Raw genomic sequence first — 26,083 nt, 5'->3', positions numbered from 1 at the left:
CGAAAATAAATTCGCTTATTGTAAAAACATAGAACAGTTGTTTCCAATTTGTAATATTGAAATTTGTTGACAGCCTTTTGAGGGAACTATTAACGTTATGTTTAAATTTGTAAGAGTACCCGCAACAGTTCAGATCAAGATCTAGTGGATTCCCATAAACTAAATGTATTCATTATAGTCAACAGCCAAGATATTGAGATATACAGTTCGACGAGACAGTGTCGCACGCATGTCATTCCAAAGTGGGAATCCATTGAGATAGTTCTGTGTAAACACTAATAAGAATAATATAATTAATCTCTGAAAATTAAACAACAATCGGAAGTTATATATGAAAATATTTAGGTTTAATTTTAAGGTGCACTGCTGGCTCTTGTTTTTAACATTCGACAAATATCTAAGCTTTTGATTTTTAAAATTGGATGCCCGTTAAATTTTCGAATACTCATAACAGTTTGACGCAGTTTTGATATCCCAAAAATTAAAAAACAAAATTATATTTTTTTATTTTTATCTAAATGTACACTTTCGTATAATGTTATATGTAAACATATTTTTATGGATACATAATTTTATGACCATTAGATTATTGTTGACCACTCAGCTACGTAGTTTCGAAACTACTCTTCTTTGTATTTGCATTTACTTGCACCTTTAAGAGCAATTACAGGATGAGGATTAAAAAAGTCAAATAAAATTTTTAAACAGATACGTATATGAAAGAATTGAAAGAAAAATCGTTTTAGAATAATAAAGAAATGTAATTGTTAATTTATTAACATTTAAATTTATTATGTTTTTCTTGAAATTTGTAACATCAAGTGACGAACGTAATATTTTCGCTCAGTTTGCTAAACATTATTTTAATTATATTCGGTCTTTTGTAGTAAGGATTTGTGAAAACACGATAAAAGAATATCATACACGGAACTAAAGAAAACAATTCGGATGAAGATTGCCTTGCAATGTTTCCACTACAATTAATTTTTTTTAATGTGCAGTACTTTATCATTGAAAGTATTTAAATAAAATAAAATAACAATAATTTAATTGTTGGGATCGGACCTTCTTCTGGGGATGTCTATATACCTATATAACATAATGTCAGCGCATATTTTATATTGCCCTTTCCTTCAAACTTGCGTGCCTAAACTATTAAAAATATAAATAAAATTTAATTAACATAATTTACATAGAGTGATAAAGAATTTTACTAAAAATAACTTTGCTTAGTGATTGCCCGGCATTGTAGCTGGCGCAAGGTGGGTTCCTTTTTACCAAAAAATTTATTATTATTAATTAAATAAATTTATTTTTGTTTAAAATGATTCATAAAGCACGAGGGTTATGTAGGCATTCAATTTGTTTGTAGTTTTTGTGGTTTCTTTTATACAAAACCCTCGGGTTAGGTAAGCATCAAATTTGTCGAGTCGACTGTAAGATACGCGCTACCCATACCGTATAGTACAAGATATACCGGAATGTCACTACTAAGACCCGAAAGCATTTTTTTGCCATACAAAAGTATTTCTTCAATTCAATTCCGTTTACAATTTTGATTCAATCGGAAACAAATTTTCATGAATCATAAATATTGTGGTTGTTATTGTACATATGCACCAAATCGTAACTATTTTCAAAATTACTATTGCTGGTCGATTTATTCCGATTTGCGTAGGCTAAAGTGAGCACAGCAAAAATATAAGACAAACTTGATCTGCATGCAAAAATAACAAGTAAGAAAGCTATAGTCGAGTGAGATACCCGCTACCCATTTTGAATAAAAGCAAAATATTGCCGTATTATTTTAAAAACATACCGAAAATACTACAAAAATACAAAAAATTTACCAAATGTATTTGTTTTATCGATATAGTACCGCATTCAAAATATACCATAGACGGCACAATATACCAGATTGTCGGCCAAAGCAACTCAGACCCCCAGTAAGTAGGCGTTTTTGCCCATACAAAAGTATTTCTTTAATAACTTCCACAATTTTTATCTGATCGCAATCAAATTTCCAGGATTCACAAATACTATAGTTATTATTGTATACACCAAAATTCGCAGCTCTATCTTTATTAACTAATTACGCTTACTCGATTATTTTCGATAATCACGCCACTATTTAAATTCCACCTAAAACATTCTGTAGCAATTTGATAACACAGCATAAAAACACTATCACACGCATAGAGCCATACACACATGGTAGTTTTAAGTCGTTATAAGAAGTTTCTTGTTCAAACACAATAAATTGTTGGAAAATAATTATATTATATTCTTGATTAGCCTCATCAATCAAGATGATATAGCTATACCCATCTGCCTGTCCGTATGAAACATTGGATATCACAGACCATAAGAGATAACACTATATTCTTTTTCGAAAGCATTTATGTTTGAACGTAGATCGAGTTTGTTTCAAGTTTTTGTCACGCCTACTTGCTCCCCCGCAAAGGTCAAAAATCGAATAACAAGTGTTAAGATAGAGACGATATTTGGTACATATCATAATAACTATAGTTATTAAGATTCCTGAAAATTTGGTTGTGATCAGATTAAAATTGTAAAAGTTATTTAGGAAATACTTTTGTACATGGAAAAACTCATATTGTAATGAGGTTTTACTTTTATTCACAATGGGTAGCGGGTATCTCACAGTCAAGCACAATCGACTGTAGCTTTCTTACTTGTTTTGAACAGGATATATTTTATTGGAATACCGGAACTGCATAGTATGTAAATATGTATATTTATATATTGAATTTTTCATACGTGATTTATTAATTCTTTATTTTGTTAAACGCGTGGAATTGTTTAAGTCAAATTAACAAGGTATTTGTAAAATAAAATTGGTAAATTTAAAATTAATAAATTATTAATAACATTTTTGGAACTGGCCCCTTAAAACCGGAAGTATTGAAAAAATATTTCTTATAAATAGAAAACGATATTTTAAAATTAAAATTTTTAATAGTACTTTTATAAATACCAATACAGGAATATGTGAAATTCGCTACAAGTTTTCGGAAACTGAGTCACTGTGTAGTACACCAAAAAAGCTGTATTAAACTAATCTTAAAGCCTTAAATTGTAGTGCCTGGCAAGACCAATAATAAATTTCCATAGTCAATTTCTTTAAAATCTTCGGCAGACCGTTCCACTTATAAATATAGCAAATTGATTTTTTGTGGTCACCGATCTTGTAATATTTATATAAATATTGACCATAATTGATAAGCCTACATTTAAAATGACTGAATTAATTTCATAGCTTTAAGGAAGATTTTTTTTTCTGCATAAATCCAACTTTTATCACTCAGCATAATTATGTGTATCTGATTGAAAATTTCTAATGATTCAAACAATTGTCATAAAAAATCTGAGCAATAGATATATGGTTGTAGATGGTTTAATGCTATGAAAAAAATGTATGATTTACTTTTTCGATTATGTTGCTTAAAAGTGCTTTATATTTTCGAAATTTCATTCACATTTTGGAGTTGCTTGTGAATCAATCCATGCTTCCTCATTATTTTGAATAATTGTTTGCTTATGTGTTATGTCGGGACTTGGGCTGTTTTGACTACCACTTTGTGAAGCTCGTCCTGACGACGCAGCTATTGTAGCAGCGTTAGCGCTTGCAGATATACCAACTCCAGTTCCGAGGGGCGTGCGGCTATATCCCGAACTTGTTGGCATTGCTTGACCCCCTGCAGTTGTAGCAGATCGTCGATATACTGTGCTATTCATTGTTAATTTTCGCACATTTTTATCCGGATGAAAGACCAGTATGTATACTTTAGGCGAATAAAGGCAGATCAACGCCACTGAAGCACTTAAGCTAATTGAGATGCATAATGTTGTAATTTGAATCTGAAGGTAGAACAATGCCAAATATTAAGTTAATAAATATTTAACGTGTTACTTAAACTTAAAATTAATTTTAAATAAGTGTTTTATGATTCATTTATTATTTTAAAGTTGCTTTCGATAATATTAACTTAACGAAATGATAAATTTGCAATTTCAATTAGAAGCCAACAAAATTTGTAAGTATGTATATTAAAATTACAATTTGTAAAAAATAAACATACCATTTATACGATGTTAAAATATATAAAACATGTGTAAATCAAAAATTGATGTTTGGAAAACCCCTGTAAAATTAGAAATTGTAAGTTAAGAATACCAATTATTCAGATTTAATATATTTCTTTTTCGTTGACATGCTATTCTCGACTTCTCTTATTTTATACCCACTACCCAAAAGTGAAGAGAATATTATATTTAAAACAAAATAAGTCGGCAACTCTCATACAGAATCAATATCAACTATAATGATTCCGAATTCTCTATACTCAGGATTAATTAAACACTCATATTTCCATTTCATTTCTTGAAAAAAACATTTTTTTCTGTATTCTTTTAATGTGGATACCATAGTCACTAGTTTCAATGATTTAATAATTAGTTTTAATACTCTACCTAATGGGTAGTGGGTACATAATTTTTATTTGAAATTTGATTAATTTTGTACGAACTCACTTCATACGAGTTCCCGGTACCAAAGTATATTGGCACAAACGCTAGCCATATGATACATGTGGTATACATGGTAAAGCCAATGAATTTCGATTCGTTGAAATTTTCGGGTATTTTTCGCGTCTTAATAGCATATACTGTGCAAATCGTAATTAATATCATATTGTACAACTGCGAGAAGAGGAAGGACATATCCTGGATGTTGCACTTAAGAATCACTTCCGTTCGATCTGGGTAATAAAATCGCGTTCCTGGCGGTTCCACAATCATCCATATCATAGTGATTAAGACTTGTATTGCTATTTAAGCAGCAAGAAAGTGTATTGTTAACATAGCAATAAAAAAAACATAAATTAAACATTAGAGACAATACCGATCAATGATGAGGTTATCACAACTTGAGATTGGGGTGAGATATATTTAAGTCGTTGGGCCGACTTTGATGCAGAGTGAAAGATCCGCGATATGCGATTAGTTTTTGTAAGGAGCGCGCTGTAAATAATTGAAAACCCGACTCCGATACCGAATCTTTGCAATACGCATGATCCAATTGTTGGCTTTGCAATCAGAGCCAGCGTATTGCAGTAACACACCAAAATTCCAAACAATAGAGTGTAGCTTAGTTCACGGCCAGACGCTCGCACAAGGGGTGTATCGTGGTTTTTGGCGAAGAGCACAATAACGAATATAGTCATCGTAATACCAATAAGTGCAACTATCATAGGAACGATTGCAAACAATGAATTCCAGCTCATGTACTGTATGCTTAGAGCAAAGCATGATAATTTATCGGGGTAGGGCCATAGACCCGGACCACAATCACGGCAAGTGAACTCATCATAAACATACTCGTATGGCTCACAACTGTCACAGATCCAACAGCATGTATCCCCCTAAGATTATATAAAAATTATATATTTTTAAAACATATTCCGGATATGACAGATAAATCGATTCGAACTAACCTGTTGTTTTTTAATCATTCCCGCTTTACAAGGTAATGAGCATGCTGATGTTGGCATTTCCTGTTCCTTATTCCAGACCACGGTCTCCAAATTCAGCTCAAGGTTGTTAAACCATTTCCCAATTACCTTCAAATATGTTACATAACATGTTACATTATATACTAATACATATATGCATAGTCAAAAGTGCTCAATATTTCGACGAAATTAATTTTAAGTGTTATTTTTATTTAAGTATTTATTATTATTTTGTCCACGCCTTAATTACGTTCTGTTATAAAATTTAACAATCTTACATATGTGAATATGTCACTACTAAGATGTGTAAACTGTAAGCTTCTAAAAGTAAGGTAGGTACTCCGTAGGGCCTACACTAGCTTCGGACAATCTAAAAGGAGGAAGTATGGAGACTTCCACTAGAAGTGTATAAACCCAAAGTACACCTTCCATTACAAAGTTGATGAGGTCTTACACAACAACAGTGATTGAAATCGATCATAAGCAATAAAATAGGATCATTGATATTACTGATCTAACTATTTATAATTTACTTTTACAATTATTATAAAGAAACTCAACTTTTATTACCTAATGCTCAAGTCTGCTGTGTGCAATTTTCACATTAAAATAGAGGCTTTTCGAAGGCAAACCAAATTCATTACGACTTATTTGTTTTTAATGTTTTAAGTATTTATCAATGGAAAAAAATCTACAGCGATTCAGTACGTCTTAACATAATAAACATATTTACATATACATAACTGCATATTAATAATAAAAAGAATAGGTTTATGTTCATCTCACAATTTGTGACGTTTTAATAAGTTAATACTGTTTACCTTGTATTGATACCCAGTAGAATTATCCAGTCGTTGATAATTTAATATATCATACCTAGCCAAGCCATCTCCTTGACGATCAAATTTTACTTCACTGCCAGCCAGATCTGCAGCATTTAAGAAATATTTTCAAGGTTTGATTAAATATGTGGTGCTTGTATAATAGAGAGCGAAACAGTACCAACAAATGAGACGTTTAACAAGTAATTATTGTAAAAGTCTTTGCCATCATAGCTGGCCATATCAGGACACGCCTGTGAATGGATGTCGACTACTGGCTTGCGATACCATACGGACTCGCTATGTGCATGATGACTTTGTTGACCTCCTTCATTTTCATTATTCTGCGTGCACAGATCAGTGTGTAAGTGATGAAGCGCATGGGCAAAGGCGTAGACGGCATCAACAACGAACTGTGTTTTTGATTCTTGTTCATATCTAAAGCAAAACACATACAAAAAAACATATATTTTTATTTTCTATATACCTAATCGCTAAAAAATATATGATATTTTGCTAACACGGCATATGTGTTATATCCACTGAATCATCCTTGAACGTACCGAAAAATATAGACACATTCTCGCTAAATTATCGTATATTATATTTTGTTAACATGGAGTGTGTGTTACACCGCCAACAGTCGAGACGATGTATATCCGCACGTCTTTCTGTCTTTCCGTACGAACACCTACATTTTATATCAAGTTTCTTTTAAATTTGTTCTATGCTAACTTCCGATAACAAAAATACAAGAAAAAAACAAGTAAGAAAGTTACAGTCGAGTGTGCTCGACTGTGAGATACCCGCTACCCATTTTTAATAAAGGCAAAGAATTGCGGTATTATTTTCAAAATATACAGAAAATACTAAAAGTATACCAAATGGTATTTTTGGTATATCGATATAGTACACCATTCAAAATATACCATAGACGGCACAATATACCAGATTGTCAGCCAAAGCAACTAAGACCCCTAGTAAGTAGGCGTTTTTGCCCATACAAAAGTATTTCTTTAATAACTTCCACAATTTTTATCTGATCGCATCCAAATTTTCAGGATTTGAGGTCGGAAGTGGGCGTGGCAAATATTTGAAACAAACTTGATCTGCGTCAAACATAATAAATAATAAAAATTATAGCTATCTCTTATAGTCTCCGAGATCCAGTGTTTCGTACGGACGGACAGACGGACAGACGGACATGGCTAGATCGTCTCGGCTGTTGACGCTGATCAAGAATATATATACTTTATAGGGTCGGAGATGCCTCCTTCTACCTGTTACATACATTTCCTGCCGGCACAAAGTTATAATACGCTTCTATCCTATGGGTAGCGGGTATAAAAATAAATAAATAATATGCATGAAATTGAACCTAGATTCGTGGGTCTTGGAAATAAGGGTTTGGGGGAAAAAATTGTTTAAATAAACATTTATAAAATAGAAATTGCCATGCACTTTTATTTAAATAATTTCCATTATTCAGTAAAAAAGGGCCAATTAGTAAACCTATATTATTTCATTCATTATTAATGCCGATTTTTATATTTTTTCAATTTCCAAAAATTTGGCGGTTTTTACAATTTTTTCAATTTTAAAAAATTTGCCGACTTTAAAATTGTTTTCTATTTCCAAAATTTTACCGATTTTAAAATTTTTATGATTTTCAATCTTTTTCGATTTCCGGAATTTTTGCCGATTTTTCAATTTTTTTCATTTGCCAAAATTTTTCCGATTTTTTAAATTGTACCGATTTCGCAATTTTTTCCGCTAAAATTGCTCGCTCACTCAACCATTAATTTTTTATTTTATTTATTTATTTTTATTTTATTTTTTTCGATCGTCTTGCTCGCGGCATTGCTGACTGTAAAATAAATGAAAAATGTATAAATACATAATATCGTGTATGATACGTTACGCTCACAGCCTACTTACTGTTATTCATTACTATAAATGCAGCTATGTCGGTGGAGTAAAATTCGCGATGTCGAACGGGATAAAAAGTATCCTATAGCAGTCTCCTGGCTTTAAGCTACCTCCGTACCAATTTTCACTCAAATCTGTTCTGCCGTTCTTGATTTATAAGTGGTCAAACATTATAGACTTTCATTTATATATAATATTACATACGGATGGCGGATATGTTCCCGAGCTAGATGTAAGCGGTAGACCCGATTTTTCTTGTTAATAAATTATTTTTTTTCGAACTACTCGACCATTAAAATTGTGTTCGTGCAGGACCCGGCGCGCTGTATCCGGGTTACATTTCTTGTCCATTTCATCCTCTATCTCCACAGCCAATTTTGGAGGCGATAGCTTCAGATTTTGTTTAACTTTTCTTACTATGCGACGCTCCTCTTGTTCGCAAAAAATTTTATTTGGTACATTTTGACCTTTATTTTCTACCCGATTTTCACGAATAAAGCGATAAATTATATATTGTACAGTGCTAAAGCTTAGTGAAACCTTCTCCGCAATAGCACGCTGGCTGTTCCCATCTTTAAAATATTTGAGGACTGATTCTCGTTGTTTAATAGTTGTTCGAGGTGCCATGTTTGTAATTCCCCAAAATTTTCGTATTTCAATGTCTCAAAGTCAAAATACTCATTAAATCTTTTAGTTTAACTACCAAAAATACCAAATCTGGCGTTAAAATCTAATATTCTAGTCAAAAAAGTTAGAATTTCGTCTATATAAAATGTCTGCACGAAATAAGCTGCGGCATAAAAAATGCCCAAAATTTATTTTTTTTTTTTATCTCATTCTTTTACTTTTGTAATTAAAAACATTTTTCTTATTAATTTCAAATCTACAAACTCTGTTGTACCAACCTTCATTTAAATTTTTGAAATATCTTTGATGGTTTAGAAACAGTGGAGGTTCAAACTTTAAGTTTGCGACTGCACGAAATAAGCTGCGATCCACTGTATATAGATTCCAAAAGCATGTCGAACGAATGTTTTAGATCGTTTGGCCGGTGTGACCGCCAGTATGCCGGTACAAGCCTTTTGAATGGCTTCTACGTTTACGCAACGTAGATACATTACGTCTTGAAGCAGAAACGTATTATTCGCAACAGCATTATTGCGACCCTAGAAGAGCCGAGCGCTGCAATTAGAACCCCAGAGCCTTTCGACTCATTTTGAAATTCAAAGTGCGAAGTTCGCACTGCGAACGCAGCGTACGTCACACACTCGGTTCAGTCGCAGATCGCATGCTGAACGATAAGCACGAGGGTATTTCGTTTCGCTGTGATTACGTTTGTATGTATGCGTCTATGTATCTATTAAAATGCGTATGCATGTGAAGTTTTGTAACTTGCAGTTGCTGCGCAAACTAGCGATAGAGCACGTCAATTTTGTTTTGCCGCAACGCAAGTCTCGAAAATGAAGATGACATCAATTGCTCGTGTCTTAGATGTTTGCATTCAAATGGCGCCTGCATAAGGACTGCATTGGCTTTGCTGATAGTTTGCAAGCAAAAATACACACATATTTTGTATTTCATAAAAATGGGGTTTACAAATTTTCATTCCTTTTTTTAGCTTACTTACAGAAGTATTAACTAATTTTGATTTTTGATGATTGAAAATTTGTACATTTAAATATTAAAATAAAACCGTAATTATTTTGGGTAAACTTTATTTAAAACTCTATTTAAAAAAAATTTGAACTTTAAAAAAATAAATACATTCAAATCGGGTAATGATACAATTACAGAAATATATTAAAAACATAATTACAATCATAAATTAAATATATTAGCCAACATAAGTTTCTAATATTAATATTTAAATGATTTTTTTATCAGTATTAATTTTTGTTTTCTCAAATTTTCTGAAATGTTATTGTTATCTGAAGAATATAAAAATAATTTTGTTTATAGTAATTAAATATCAAACTATCAGCAGAGTCAATGCATTACCTATGTGTTTTCATCAGTTGGCTTTGTCATTTTCGATACTTTCGTCGAGGCTAAAAAAAAAACTTGACGTGCGCTAGTGATAGTTTGCGCGGCAACTGCACGTTGCAAAACTTCATATGCAAACACATACTAATATAGGCAATAATGTATATACATATGTTACATAGCCGCATACATTCATCTCATGCTCATCGTTCCGCATGCGATCTGCGACTGAACCGAGTGTGTGACGTACGCTGCGCGCTGTCTTCGCACTTCGAGCCGAAGAGGTTCCATTATCACTATTTTTCTGGTACATTTATTTACAAAGCTTACACGATAATACCGTATCATTTATTATATTATATATATATTACACACTTATTTGCAGTCTGGTTTAATTGAAATATAATATTTCTCATAAAATGGCACAAACGATAATTGCGAAAAAATGGAACAATACTAATCGAAATTTAACAATTTGTTTTTAGATACTCACCCAACTTTTTCTGATAACCTTAAGTTATCATCACAAATAACTTTTCGTTCATGGTTTGTTGAATTATCTTCAGAGCTGTTTTTTATAGCACAGTTAAAAGTATCTTCCCAGTATTCTGCGAACCAAGGATTACGCTGATTGGAAAGTGGCGTTAATTGCATCATATAACGATCAAAATCTTCAATAATCTCCGATTGCAACTCAACCGTTATTGCACCCTCCGCTATGTCCTCCAATCCTTCAAGGAGCTTTTGCTGTTTGCCCCACCCGTCACTTGCTATCCAATGCAGCGGATGCGTTAAATTTGCGCGTTTCGCCGCTTGTAGAATGCGTCGAGCGTCCTCAGCACGAGTGAAAAGAACAACACCTCTAGCACTTGGTTTTTTTAGTAGTTTGCTAATAATTGCATCAAAGACCTTATCATCTGCTGCACTGGGTACTTTCTCAGCAGCAGCAATGCACACATGTCGTTCGCTTGCTTCCTTATGGAACGCTTCAATACCATATTCGCCATAAGAGCCTTCCGAGTGAATTGTGGATACATAAGACCAGTTAAAGTTCTTTATAATATCGACCAACGCGACGGACTGAAATGTATCTGGCGGCACCGTTCTGGCAAACAGATCGAATCGTGATTTGTCGGAAAGTGTTTTGGCTGTGGAAGCTGGTGATATTTGTGGTATGTGGAAGAGTCGAAAAAGATTTGCCACTTGCAGAGACACAGAACTGTAAGAGCCTCCGATGACTCCAAACACTGGTCCGGAAGAAGCGTTTTTCTTCAACAATGGACTGGAAGCATCGGAGCATTCAAAAATTGAGGTATCCAAGTTGTTAAGCGATGCGCGCACGAACTGTAGAGATTGATTTAAAGCATAAGTGTCGCGCGAACATGTGTCTAAAATATGTACGCCTATCGTGATACCAGGGAGCAAATTTGAATCATTATTAACTCGGTCAATGGCGTAGAGCATAGCCTCCAGTCGTTGCACTCCTCTATTGTAGACCTTGGGCCCGCATGGCGATGCACCCTCGCCTTTCTCATGCACGGGAAACAAACCACCCAGAATTATATCGCCTGGTAGCGATACTGATACTGTATCCTGTGGTTGGGACTTTCCGCCAATTACCACATCTGTCCTCCATATCAGCAATAAAACTAAAATTACTTTTCCATAAGATTTCATTTTAGTCGCTTCTCCGCTTATGATGGTTTTATTAGTTAATCAATTAATCCACCATAATTCATACAATTATTCATAATTTATGTTTTTTTATTTGCAAATTTCAGAAACATTTATCATCTATAAGAGACAAGTTGAAATATTTTTCAAAATAATAAATTAAATATTTTATTTTATATGAATTACTAAGCACAAATCAAAACATATTAAGACACCCATGTAAAACATTATATTACATATTTATGGTATATTCCATTCTTTCTAAACTTGAACATAACTATGAACAACGATGTATGTATATGAAAATTTTTTGGAGATTTTGATTTTTTTTAGAAAATTAACCGCAAATATGACCAGAATGAGATTATGGTGTTGGGGAAATGTTGTATGGTTATGGAACAAAATTGACTACATTGATTTAATTTATTTAGAATGCTCACAATATGGTCATTCAATATTCTTTTTACCTTACGCTATTGCCAACTATTGCCATCTTTTAGGCAAAGTAGTATATAATAATAATAAAAAAGAATGGTATATTATTACAACTTGATCAGAGCGTACAAAGCAATGTTGCTCGCTTCTCGCGCAGTCTGACATCAGTCCTTGCTCAAGTCATTAACTACTTAATTTGACATTTTAAGTAGTGGTCGGCACCAATACATATTTATATTAATATTGGATTTGTGTTTATATTTACTTCTTTAAACAATAATAATTAATAAGATCAGAAGTTATACGATGTGCCAAAAAAAGCATGCCTTCGGCACATGAATATTTATGCTGTGTGTGTCTGGTTAGAGGCCCGGCAGAGAAATCTGCAAAGACGCGAGATAGACGATATTGTGCATTGGATCAAATAAACAAAAGTATAAAATAGTCTTGTATAATTATATACCTATAAATATTATATGCACCACCATAAAGCAAATGGTTGCAATAATGTTTCTATTTTCATCTCTTGCCTACGAACAAATGGGGAAAAATTCACAAAGAAATGTGTATCAATAAATACATATTTCATTTATTAATATTTATTTTATTAATTTTATTTGAAGTCGAATAAATCTATAAGGTAAAAATATGGAAGTATAAAAAATAAGTAAGAAAGCTATAGTTCAATGAAAGCAGAAAAGAAAATATATCAAATTAATATACCACAAAAATATTAAATGTATTCCAGATATGCTAATTTGGTATATTGACAAAATACTGCATTCAAAATATACTATATAAAATATACCGGAATGTCAGGCAAAACAACTAAGACCTTTAGTAAGTAGGCGCTTTGGCTTACAAAGGTATTTCTTAAATAAATTATATAGTTTTTGTCTGATCGCAAACAAATTTTTGAGAATCGTAAAATCTATAGTTCGTCTTTAAAATTCTAAAATCACGCTTGTTATTCGATTGTTGTCGATTTTCCGGATGGGAGTGTGCGTGGAAAACATTTGAAACAAAGGCTCGGAGATGCCTCCTTCTGTGTGTTACATACTTTTCATGGAATCATTATACCGATTGTGAGCATTCTAAATAAATTAAATCAATGTAGTCAATTTTATTCCATAACCATACTTCTTTGAACGTTGACGTACTAACGGCAGTACAAAATAAATTTGTGAACAGCATGCATTAATCCAAAACCGCGAATAAATATTAACAGACGCTGGACAGCTAATTAAGTTAACTTAAAATATGTTAGGATATATGTATAAGAAGATGAAAAACAATTAAATACTCGATAAATCTGCTAATAATAAGGTTTTGAGCAGAGGAATAGATTTACTAGAGCAAACTACGTTATTAATATTATTATAATTCACACAGTTCTACGAGAAATGAGAAGAGGAAGAAAATTCCTAGTGATCCTGACCGAAACTGCAAAACTAATTTGACTTAACTGCTCCAAAGTGTCTATTTCACCATTAATTAGTCTCTGTATGAAAACAGCACCTTGCATAGTTCTACGGTCACAAAGAGAAGGAAGGTTTAGTAATAAAAGTCTACTGCGAGAGGGTGGTAATCTAATATTAGGATTCCAATTTAAACTACGAAGAGTAAATAACAAGAATTGCTTCTGCACCGACTCAATCCTATCTTGATAAACCCTATACTGGGAATTTCACACAAGAGATACATACTCAAGGATAGGGCGAACCAGTGAGACATACAAAGTTTTGGTAATGAAGGGATCGTTGAACTCTTTCGACCAGCGTTTTATAAATCCCGAACACCCATGGCCCTATTTACAGCAGACAAAATATGGTTATCAAATTTTAGTTTAGCATCAGGCAGAACCCCCAAGTCATTCACAACTTCAATTCGCTCAAGAGGAGTGTTATATAAAACATAGTTATTTACCTGGGAAGAACCCCTATAGAAGGTCATAAACTTACATTGATTGCTATTGAGATATAACATATTTACTCTCCACCAAGATTCTAGACGATTAAGGTCACATTGCAACAGTGACATTGCAAGACTATCATTAAATGTCAGGCAAAGCTTTACGTCATCAGCGTACATAAGTACACGGGAATGCTCAATAACAGAAGGAAGATCATTTATAAACAAAGTGAACAATAGAGGACCCAAATGGCTACCCTGGGGCACACCAGAAGTAACTTGGACACATTTAGCTACAAATCCGATATAATAAACATTCTGAATTCTGTTGTAAAGGTATAAGGAGATCCACTCAATTAGGCTATGAGGGAACCCTAAAAGATTAAGTTTAAGAGGTGATGACTTACTGAGTCAAAAGCCTTACTAAAATCGGTGTAAATGGCATCTGTTTGCATTTTATTCTCGAATCCTTTAATTACAATAGAAGAGAACTCCAAAAAGTTAGTAGAAGTGGACCTAGATTTCACAAACCCATGTTGCTAAGGTTAAATTATAGATTTTCATAGATGTTGCAGTTGAGAAGTTATGATTTTTTTCAAATGCTTTCGGAATCGCAGACAATTTAGATATACCGCGATAATTTGAACTTTAGATTTGTTCTCTTTTTTTAGAATAGATAGAATGTATGATTTTTCCAGATTTATGAAAAAGAGCATGAGTTTACGGACAATTAAAACAATTTAAAAAAGCTGCTTACAGATACTACTAGCACAATACCTCAGCACAACTAGGCACTCCATACGGACCTGCCGAAAAAATTGTTTTATAGCCTATAGTTCCGTTAAAATAGAGCTTTTAGAAATTAAAGGACCAAAAATACAATTAGATGAATTTAACTGATAAGGATAAGAAAAGGAGTTTTGAAAACTAGGAACAGAATAAGTTGTTTGAAAAAAAGACGGCTAATAAATCGGCAATACCAGGACCATTAGATACTGTCATATTCTCCAAAGACATAAATGATGGCGATGACGCGGATCTACGCTTCGAGTTAACAAAGTCGTAAAATCGTTTAGGATCACGCTGAAATCTTATTCTGCACCTACTCAAATAATTATTATAACACTCATTGTTATGAGTGCGAAAAGCAGCTTGAGCAACACAATAGCGGAAAAAATCAGAAGAAGAAATCAGAGAAGAGAAGAACCATTTTCCTTGAATTTTTTGTAAAGTCTCGACTTACGATTTTTCAAATTCGATAATTTCTTAGTAAACCATTTCTGATAACCCACAAATGTGGAATTCTTGATGGAGCACAAGCATCAAAAAGCGATTTCAAAGTAGAATAAAAAATTCAACCGCAATATCAAAGTACGTAGGCAAAGAAAGTTTCGACCAGTCAGTTTGAGATATAAGCAGGGCAAATTTCTCAAAATCGGTTTTCCGAAAACGACGAGAACGCTCACCACAACGTTCACTAGACTCAGACGCAATATTTGGGAGCTCATACGTGACTTCTAAAGTGGGATGGTAAGGGTCTTCGGGCGAAGATATAGGAGATGTTCTCGATAGAGAACAGGAATCTGGGTCTAAAACAAAACTAAGGTCTAATGACTTGTTTAAACAATTTAGAATTCCATTAATCTGACACAATGATACTCCGAAAAGACTATCAATAAAAACATGGGATATAGAGGGGCAAAGTCAATTAAAATTCTTGGCCGATTGCCATGATATACCAGCAATATTGAAATCACCAAGGGCTATAAAGTGATCACGATCAGAAAGCATGTTAGAAATGTTATTAATTATAGAAAAATGAGCTAAATACAAAGCATCATCTGAAGCATGGGGATATACGAGCAAGAAATAAAAATGTTAAAACTACCAAATGATAATTTTACAGCCACTAGCTCAATATCAGAAGTGTGATCAATCAATTCTGAAGCAAAATGAGCATCTACTGCAATTAAAACCCCACCACCACGACGAACCTTGCGATCACGTCTCTATAAGGAAAATCTACTAGAAAAAATTTCCGTATCAGAATGTCATTCTTTAACCATGTTTCAGTAAAGGTAATGACATTGAAAGGGAAATATATACTATTTAATTTCAGGTCAGTAAGTTTACTTCAAATGCCTCTTACATTCTGATAGCCAAGAAGTAAAGAGGATGTTAGTTTTTAGAACTGACAGACATTGAAGAAGGCTTTGAAGTAGAATTCTTGCTACTATTTGGAAGAGAAATCGATTTTTCTCTTTAGCAACAAATTCTTTGACTAATAGGTGTTCCGGCCAAATCTCTTTACTGCACATCATACTAAATTGTTCAGCGGGAACACTTATTTTAAAAGATGAATGATTTGGACTTAATATAAGCCCGAACCTCATCAGATGTCGTTTCAGGGGCAAGCCTTGGGATAAAAATCTGCTTAAGCGGTGGCACCGCAACTAACGTGTTGCGGACAGTTAATGCAGGAGCTGGAGGCGATTCTTCAATCGTTACAGCACTGATGATATCGACTGAGAATTGTGGTGGTGGAATTTCTTCAACCGTCTCCATCTCAGCCGAGACCAAAATCGAAGTAGTAGTAGCAGGAGATTCCATGCTTAATGACGTAATGTCATGGTGTGGAACTTCCAGAGCTACCGAGGGTTGAGGGGACGGAGAACTAAATGACATTAATTCGCCAGCAGGTGGTACGGATAAACCTGGTACAGAAAGCTCAATTGGGGCAATCGACAGACGCGTATTGACCTTTAAACGCTTCGGAGACTCGGTCAAGAGCTTCATATTCTTAAACCGAGAATCCAAAGTGAGAAGCTATCGGAGAGTTTTTTAAAGCCCGCCAATACATCTTTAAAACCAGTTCGCGTCTGCCGTATAAACCCAGCAATATCGCGTTCAGAGTCCCTACAGTGTTCACAAGTCCATATCAATCCTGACTTGGCTGAAATTAAATCCACAATACTGCCGTTAAAGCCAGCTCACGTTGTCGCATAACCAGCAACAAACAAAACCCATTTTGGCACCAACCGGCACACGACCTTCTTGTTATAGCAGACTAACAAATTTATAAAACAAAGATTATTAAACCAATCAAAAAAAAATAAAAATAAATAATATAATCAAAAATAGGTAAAATAATTGCAAGCTAATATGATCTGTACTTACAAACAGCACAAAACACAGTGAGTAAGCACAGGGTGTAGTATAATTACTACATAAAAACACACAGCGATTTAACAATCACTAATTAAACACAAGTAGTTTAGCACAAGTAATATAGAGATGAAATTGTATGTAAATCACAAAGTTTAAGAATGAAGAAAAAAAACACGTCTGACTGCGACTGCGAGAGCGAGCGAAAAAATAGAATGAACGTGAACTTGGGTAGGACCGGCTGCCCCTATTCGGGGCAAAGCATAGACCAGTGGAGGTCCGTAGCTGTACCGGTGGAGCGTATCTTCGTCTCAGAAGTCGCATAGTATGGATGCATTTTTGGCAAAAACCAGCAGCATCCTAGATGATAGCCGTGAAACGCCACGAAGATCGTTGTGGCACGGCGAATTGAGGTATTTTAGCCGGAGTCGGGAAAACGCTGTTATTGTTTATTATTTATTAAAGCACACATCAGCCTTGCAGTTTTGCAGGATTTGGTATTGCGCCAGCCCGCGTCCCACTGAAGTCTAGAACGCACTTCAATTTCTCTGCCCAGTGCTCGCAAGGATATCGGAACATTGCACATCTTACCGACATCGAGCCCAACCACCTCTTTGGCGGGTGTCCGCGATCTCGTTGCCATCAATGCCCTGGTGATACGCACGACCGCAAATGCGTTCAGCGACTCTATTGCTCTTCTGCTATCCAGGACAACTTTGGACTTGACCACATCAGAGTGCATTGATCTTATTGCAACCTGGCTGTCAACAAAGATATTATTCGAATTGTGATTGTGATGTAAAAACCTTGAGCCACTTCTGCAGCCTTGCCAATTGCAAAGACTTCCGACTGGAAGTAGCTGCAATGGTCAGGGAGTTTATAAGAGGTGTTTGAAAAGTCTGTACTAGTCTCCCTACGAATGGCGCTGTAGCCATAGCCTAATAGACCCAGATTACCTGTTGCAGCAATCCTAAGGGCCAATTTTGCGACTTTGAATTGCGCGTATAGACTTAGCGGTACGTCCTTTTTTCCCGTGGCCTGCCACCACACTAGAATAAAATAGGTGAGGATAGGGCGAACAACAGAGATGAGAAGAGAGGCCCCAAGTGCAGCTAAGCATCTTTTTCGCCATGTACTCCGGTGGCCTTCTTCATCATTTCTAACACGTTGAGCTTCCATGTCAGTTTGCTATCCAGGACCACACCTAGGTATTTTACTGCTAGGCTCGGCTTTAGCATAGTGCAGCCTATTTTTGGGGGGAGCCCGGCTGCTACAGCCCATGCATTAATTTCCCGCAAAGTAAGTTCCATTACGAAACTGAGGGTGGTTGTGCATTTCCCAGCTTGCCCTTTGTGTAAGCAAGCTGGTTTGGGGCCATCAGATGCAATGAATTGCTCCGGATGTGCATATCAAGTAGCTTCTCCAGTTTTAAGCAGAAAAGAGGTTAGGCTGAGTGGCCGAAAGCCATTTTGGACCACGTGACTGCATTTGCTTGCCTTAGGCAGGAAGATGACTTTAGAGGTCCTCCAAAAAGTGGGGATATGACACCATGCGAGGCACGCCGTGTAAATCTCCGATAACCATGGAACAATCTCAGATTTGCTGGCTTGCAGCATCGCTGGTGAAAGTCAATCGAGACCGGGCGACCTTACCTTTGCAAAGGAGTCGATAGCCCAAGTAATTTTGTTTGTATTGCTTAGACCGGCAGGAGGTCTCATAACTGGGAGACTAGGAAAGAGCTGCCAGTCATTATTCGCTCTCCGTCCACATTCCATCGCCCGACTTAAGCAGACTGGGACTGGAAGCCTGCTTGGACAACAGCTTCCTCAGTCTGGAGGTGTCTTTAATGTTGCCTAGGATTGAGCAGAAGCCTCTCCTCGTCTTGTAGGACTTCAGGAGAGACTTGTACTCTTTGGAACATGCTAGAGAGTTCGCCACGAAGCGATGAGAGATCTGGGTTCCACCAAGGTGGCTTCGATCGTCTCGTTGGTTTGGAGATCAATCACCAAAAAATCAATGTTGCCGATTAATAACCATAACTTTGTTTGGCTTTATTGTGGGCCGTAGCATTATGCACGCAAGATATGTAGCAATTTTGGTTGAATTCCTTAGAGCGGTTTTTTAAGAAAATGGACCTTTTGTAAACCCGCCAAAACAAGTTAATTTCGCACGTGCATTGAGTAACTGGAACCACGGCGGAGTGGTAAATTTATACAGTATATTTTAACGTTTTACAATTAGAAGCGCCCTAATTATGAACTGAGCGATAAAAATAAAGAATGGACTTGCTATTCTGAATAACCTAATGTGAACATTTTAAAGGTTTCATTTTAGTTTTAAGCGCTGTTTTCGGTAACCTTTATGACTCTAAATTTAACACGGAAATGGTTAAAAACAGAAATTTATGGCCACACCACTCAAACATTTGCCTTTTAAATAAATGCATAATATAAAAAACAGATGAAATCACATTCATTGCCTATTTGTATGGCATATATTATTGCAACTTGGCTACAATATTTTTTTGATTTTAAATGTCATATTAAGTCTTGCGACTCGAAATATTAATTAATGCTGTTTCTCTTCATGAGAAAATGCGTCAGAAATATTATTTTAATTTTTTTTTTTTTTTTAATTATCGATCTTAATGCTTTTCTCTATTTTCCTAATATGGTTGCGGAATAATGAGTTGTCTATTTTTTCGCATGTGGAACAGTTGATTAGACATCCACATACATTTCAGTACCGGAGTATCGATACGCTGTACAATTTTCTTGTGTTGGGATACGCGGGACGAAATGACGTCGCAACAAATTTGCAATGCCGTTTTTTTTTTTATGGAGTTGCGCGGAAAAACACGATTTCGCGCATCTGGGAACAGGGCCTTAGATGTAAAAATTCGAATTAACCATCGGTATTAATGATATTAATAAGACAACAATTCACTACAAGTAAATAAAAAAATTTACTTGATGATAGAAAAAAGTTATTCATAAGATTGTATACCCACTATTCATAGGGTAGAAAGAAATGTATGTAAGAGGCATCATTTCTGATATATTTATAAATATTCTTGATCAGCGTTAACAGCGGAGTCGATACAGCTGACCATTTGTCCGCATGAACACCCAGATCTCAGAGACTATAAAATATAGAGATATCATTTTTATTAACAGCACTTGTTTGCACGCACATTAACTCGAAAAAAAATTGAAAAGCATGCGTCATTTGTAAGCAACAGATTTTTTTTATATATATTACACATGTTTCTTGAAATTTTTTCTTGCGATCATATACAAATTGTAGAGGTTATTTAAGAAATACTCTTATGTGACAAAGAAATGCCAACTGCAATCGGGTCTTAGTTGCTTTGGCTGACAATCTGGAATATTTTTAACTCGAAGGTATAGTATTTTATAAATTGTTACGGTATATGTAAATAATATTGTTTTATTAAAAATGGTATGTTACAGTCGAGCACACTCGATATTTCGTTCAGCAGTTCCCAGCACAAAATAAAGGGTATCGATACTTCGATACTGATATGTTTGTGAGTGTGCAATTGGCTGTTCCACAAATTTTTCGCAGACTTTGGCAAAGGAATTTCATGCAAAAACATAATAAAATATTATACAATAAAAACAATGAAAGAAAACGTGTGTAGGCATTTTCTCGTGAAAAGAATAAAGCACAATTTTTGACGCACGGAAAAGCCATTGTTTTGGAAGTTCCACAAATTTTAGAGACCGTTTTTGGCAACTAAATTTGGCAGAAAAATTTGGTCCGTGTGTATAAACGCCTAAGATATAGAAATATCATTTTTTTTCAACAGCATCGCAGATCAATATTGTTTCACATTTTTTCAAGTCCACTTTCACTATCGCAAATTGACATAACTCGAATGACAACCGTAATTTTGAAGCTAGAGTTGCGAATATCGCACGAGCAAACTCGACTGTAGCTTTTTTACTTATTATCCTATTTTTTCTCAGAATCTAGCTTTTACAGCATTATCTTATAGTGTCAAATCTCGAGATGAGCAAAATTCGATTTGTGTTTCTTTGAATTCTGTACAGACATAAAGACAACTGTTATTTGTTGTAATTAAAGTTTCGGGCTCAATTTCTGATCATGCTCGGCAATAAAATGCTATGAAGATGCGCTAAAAAATCATTATACAGTTGAAAAATAACCTTACACAAAAAATCTTACGTTATAGCCGTGTTCTGGCGGGTCCGTGTACGAGACCCGCTACCTAACATAAACAAAATTAATATAACGACAAAATACTAAATTAATCCAAAGGCTTTAAACATATGGGTAATTCTCTGGCAAATGTCGCGTGCGAACAGTTTTACAGTGACAAAAAAGAACATAAACTAAAACAATTTCAAAATTAAGTGAAGGTTTTTCTTAAAGCTTTGGATTAGCACTATTTTTAGAGCTAAGATTGATTTTAGTAACTTATTCTGTTTTACGATAAAATATATATATTCGTTCATTTTTTGGTTTTGCGTACAAATTTGTTAATTTTTGCAATTATCAGAACAGAAAACAAAACAATAAAAATTCCAAAACCATTCTTAGCTCTAATTAAAGCACTAATCTAGAGCTATAAAAATAACCTTTACTTATTTTTAAAATTGTTTCAGAATATGTTTTTTTTGTAACTGAAAAGCTGGTCGCACGCGACATCCCTCAGAGAATTACCCATATGTAGATATGTAGACTATTCCGTTTAAAGTATGTGTTCTCTACAATACAATATGTACCAGATTGTCGACCAAAGCAACTATGTTTTAATACATATGTACATATGTAAATATATTTGTAGTTACATGCATACATACATATATTCTATATGCACTAGAAATACACAAATAAAATATTTTTAATACATCAATACATTTATGTATGTATATACATACATACTTATGTACATATTTGCAACTAATACAAAAGACTTGTTCAATTCTCGCTACACTCATCTATACAGAGATACTTACACATACATACATATTTACCTAAATAAACTATTATAATAGTATATAATGCTGAAATAATAGCCCTGAATACATAGTACATACATAGAGAAATAAATATCTTAATTATGTACACTTGTATATATGTAATGACATGCGTACATATGTATGTACATACTTATGTATTAAACGATTCATATGTGCGCATATGCATTATAGGGTGTCCTATGTTACAGGATTCTTCACCTATGCTGGTTTCTGTAAATGTGTGGGTGTTAAGACAAACACTGATATGTCTTCCAAGTACACACACATACATCCAGGTCCCCTTAAAGGGCACCAGCGCGTAATTTTATAATTTACAGTTGTTACACTTACAAATATATATATAAATATATATATACATAGTTATGTGTGAGTTACCACTGGATGTACTTACCGCAATTGTAATTGTTTAGTATAATATTTTCTACATTTATTAACAAAGTTCTTGCTCAATATAAATTTCAGTTATAAGTGCACACACATCTGTGCATACCATTAACCGTAGATAAACTGATTTCCTCATGATAAGCCCAAGCAGTTCTTGTACAAGCAGCAGAAGCTAAAACCATCGGAGTAATACAACAACAAGCGGAGGAGCCAAACATTAGAGAGGTTGCCATCATGAAAAAGAACAACAACACAGCAGAAACAGAAACAACAACAGAATCCATCTAACTGTCCATCTCTCCCTGGATGGCCTTTTTCAGGAGCGCAAGCACTACTGCAGCAGCCGCAATGGACCTTAAAGAGAAACGTCGCAGCATTCAAAGTAGCAGCAGCAAATACACACTCGTAGGTCAAATTTGCAGCATAGGCCACTCTTAAAAAAAACCCTACAACAGTAAAGAGCAAAAGTAAAGAGATGATGGCTAAAGCTCCATTCCCAAAAAGCTTTTATTTTGTACTCTATGGCTCTTGTTGCTCCTCGTTTAACAGCAAACGCCTTATGCATACGATTTAACTAAGAATAAAAATAATAATCAGAATATTTACTTTAAAAAAAAGTAAGAAAGCTACAGTCGAGTGTACTTGACTGTGAGATACCTGCTACATATTTTGAATAAAAGAAATATATTTTGCGGTATTTTTCTCAAAATATACCGAATATATTGCAACAATATTAAAAATATACCAAATTGTATATTTGGTAGATCGATTTAGTGCCGCATTTAATATATACCATAGACGGCACAATATACCAGATTGTCAGCCAAAGCAACTAAGACCCCTAGTAAGTAGGCGTTTTTGCCCATACAAAAGTATTTCTTTAATAACTTCCACAATTTTTATCTGATCGCAACCAAATTTTCAGGAATCATAACTACTATAGTAATATACCAAAATTCGCAACTCTAGCTTTGAAATTACGCTTGTTATTAGATTTTTTGATTTGCGGGGGCGGAATTGGGGGTGGCTAAAATTTGAAACAAACTTGATCTGAGTGCTAACATAACAAATGCTTTCGAATAAAAATTAGCTTTATCTCTTATAGTCTCTGAGATCTAGGTGTTGATACGGACAGACGGACTTGGCTATATCGTCTCGGCTGTTGACGCTGATCAAGAATATATATACTGTATAGGGTCGGCAATGCTTCCTTCTACCTATTACATACATTTCCTGCCGCCACAAAGTTATAATACCCTTCTACCCTATGGGTAGCGGGTATAATAATAATAAAAAGTATTTTAAGAGTACATCTTCAAAGACAGAACGGTGAAAATATGTATATTGACGAAGAAGAAAATCCTCGTTATCCGCTTCGATTTGACTCGATTCCAATAACAGCTCGAACAGTGAGATCACGGTAGATCGATTAATTATTAATCGAAAATAAAAACAAAGAAAATGTACAATTACTTCTTTTTTAATTTTTGTATTTAGTCAATCTCCGTCAAATTTGATCTTTTTTGGAATCGGAACCCAGCACATTCAGAATATTAGGCAATGTGGATGGCACACATTAAAAAATTAATAGTAACAATTAAATTCAAAATATACATGCATATGTAAATTAATTATTAATCGAAAATAAAAACCAAGAAAATCTACAATTACTTCTTTTTTAATTTTTGTATTTAGTCAATCTCCGTCAAATTTGATCTTTTTTGGAATCGGAACCCAGCACATTCAGAATATTAGGCAATGTGGATGGCACACATTAAATAATTAATAGTAACAATTAAATTCAAAATATACATGCATATATAAATTAATTATTAATCAAAATAAAAACCAAGAAAATATACAATTACTTCTTTTTTAATATTTGTATTTAGTCAATCTCCGTCAAATTTGATATTTTTTGGAATCGGAACCCAGAACATTCATAATTTTTGTCGTTGCCTTAAAGTGGTTCATAAAGACAGCAAAATACAGTCGAAACTTATTTAACATATATGCATGTATTAGGAATCGTTTTAAATTTAAAATGCAAACATGAAAACTAAGTTGATTTTTTATAATTTTTTTGTAATATTTCGATAACGAATAATATTTTTAATTTCTTCGTGCTATCGGTAATATCGGTAATTTGCGACTATTTAATAATCATGTGCGTCAAGATAGCTCCGCAACTTTAGCGTCACATATCGATAAAAAAAATATCGGCTAAAAAACCTTTTTATTTTCGTCTTTTTACGTGATATTTAAACTAAAATTAAAAAAGTTTAAATGCAAAACAATAGAAAATTAAATTATCTTTCTATTAAATCCATGTTCGTCAAATTTCATGCAGTATTTATGCACTAAAATCGTGATTGAAAAATTGGGGTAGCAACATTTTTGCAAATATCTCGGCTTTGACGAGTTGTCGGCCAAATCGGCTTATAACAAGTTATAGAGTATTGTTTTATAAATATACCCTCAAAAATTCATAATTTTAAAACTTTTCGTTTTTGAGATATTTGAGAAAAAGTACGATAACCTCAGCTCCAGCCCCATACAAAATGAGCACAAAAAATCAATGCTACCGATTAATGACCGTAACTTTTTTTTGACTTTCTTGTCGGCCATAGCGCACATTATACTTTCGTAGATACAACTATAAGGAAGATATATAGCAATTTTGGTTGCAATCCAATTTTCTGTTTTGAGAAAATTGACCTTTTCTAACCCGCAAAAACAAGTTCATTTCGCAGGTGCATCAAATCACTGGAACCAGCGTGGAACCAGTCAGTGTTAAATAACACCATTTGGACTTTGGCGGGACTTCAAATACTTGCAGAAAATAACTAAATGAAACAAATATTACTATAATTTAAAATTACATTTAAATACTCTATTTATATATATATTACTTTGTTATAATTAATAAATATACGCAATTAAATATTCTTATTTAAATCGTAATTTTGCAGTTTACTTGATCACTGTTAGCGGCAAAACTTTATGTTAACGCTATCATCAAATTATTCTTAATATTTGCAGAACTTATAGGCCATGTCGCGCTATTTCATTCTATTCGAATCAAATAGATAAATATTTTGCTTTTTGTTTTATTCAAATCGGTTAAGCCGTTTTCGAGAAAATTCAATTTTTGTGATTATTGCGAAAATTACAAATAAATTTCAATTTGGCATGGCAACGCTTAACATCTGCGAAG

General features: G+C 34.0%; 1 protein-coding gene and 1 long non-coding RNA gene across 6 annotated transcripts; one reads left to right on the top strand and one right to left on the bottom strand.

Moving 5' to 3' along the window:
• Positions 1-5: 5 nt before the first annotated feature.
• On the bottom strand, positions 6-23,107 carry LOC132794840 (metabotropic glutamate receptor). 4 transcript variants are annotated; one of them, XM_060805074.1, is made up of 9 exons: positions 22,874-23,107; positions 10,761-12,061; positions 6,537-6,793; positions 6,356-6,462; positions 5,517-5,642; positions 4,925-5,444; positions 4,555-4,850; positions 3,449-3,882; positions 6-275 (listed from the first exon to the last, which is right to left on the bottom strand). In XM_060805074.1, the coding sequence occupies exons 2-8, from the start codon at positions 11,942-11,944 to the stop codon at positions 3,493-3,495; spliced, it is 2,880 nt and encodes a 959-aa protein (XP_060661057.1). In that variant the 5' UTR covers positions 11,945-12,061; positions 22,874-23,107; the 3' UTR covers positions 6-275; positions 3,449-3,492. The 4 variants fall into 4 exon arrangements, with proteins under 4 accessions (XP_060661057.1, XP_060661056.1, XP_060661058.1 ...); XM_060805075.1 differs by lacking the exon at positions 6-275 and adding an exon at positions 4,104-4,166 and having other exon boundaries at positions 3,793-3,882; positions 22,874-23,106; XM_060805073.1 differs by having other exon boundaries at positions 6-3,882.
• On the top strand, positions 13,218-24,637 carry LOC132794841 (uncharacterized). 2 transcript variants are annotated; one of them, XR_009633337.1, is made up of 3 exons: positions 13,218-13,461; positions 24,364-24,488; positions 24,562-24,637. It is a non-coding gene; the product is annotated as an uncharacterized LOC132794841 (long non-coding RNA). The 2 variants fall into 2 exon arrangements; XR_009633336.1 differs by lacking the exon at positions 13,218-13,461 and adding an exon at positions 24,196-24,286.
• Positions 24,638-26,083: the final 1,446 nt, after the last annotated feature.

Source organism: Drosophila nasuta, chromosome 4 (assembly GCF_023558535.2).
Source record: "Drosophila nasuta strain 15112-1781.00 chromosome 4, ASM2355853v1, whole genome shotgun sequence".
NCBI lineage: Eukaryota > Metazoa > Arthropoda > Insecta > Diptera > Drosophilidae > Drosophila > Drosophila nasuta.
This window is presented reverse-complemented; position numbering and strand designations above follow the sequence as displayed.

Excerpts from the sequence above, each read along its gene's own strand:
- LOC132794840 (XM_060805073.1), bottom strand. The coding sequence starts at position 11,944 with ATGAAATCTTATGGAAAAGTAATTTTAGTTTTATTGCTGATATGGAGG. Across the intron at positions 6,794-10,760 it reads AGGTTATCAGAAAAAGTTGG|ATATGAACAAGAATCAAAAA; the intron begins GTGAGTATCTAA and ends GTTTTGCTTTAG. Across the intron at positions 5,445-5,516 it reads GAATGATTAAAAAACAACAG|GGGGATACATGCTGTTGGAT; the intron begins GTTAGTTCGAAT and ends ATATAATCTTAG.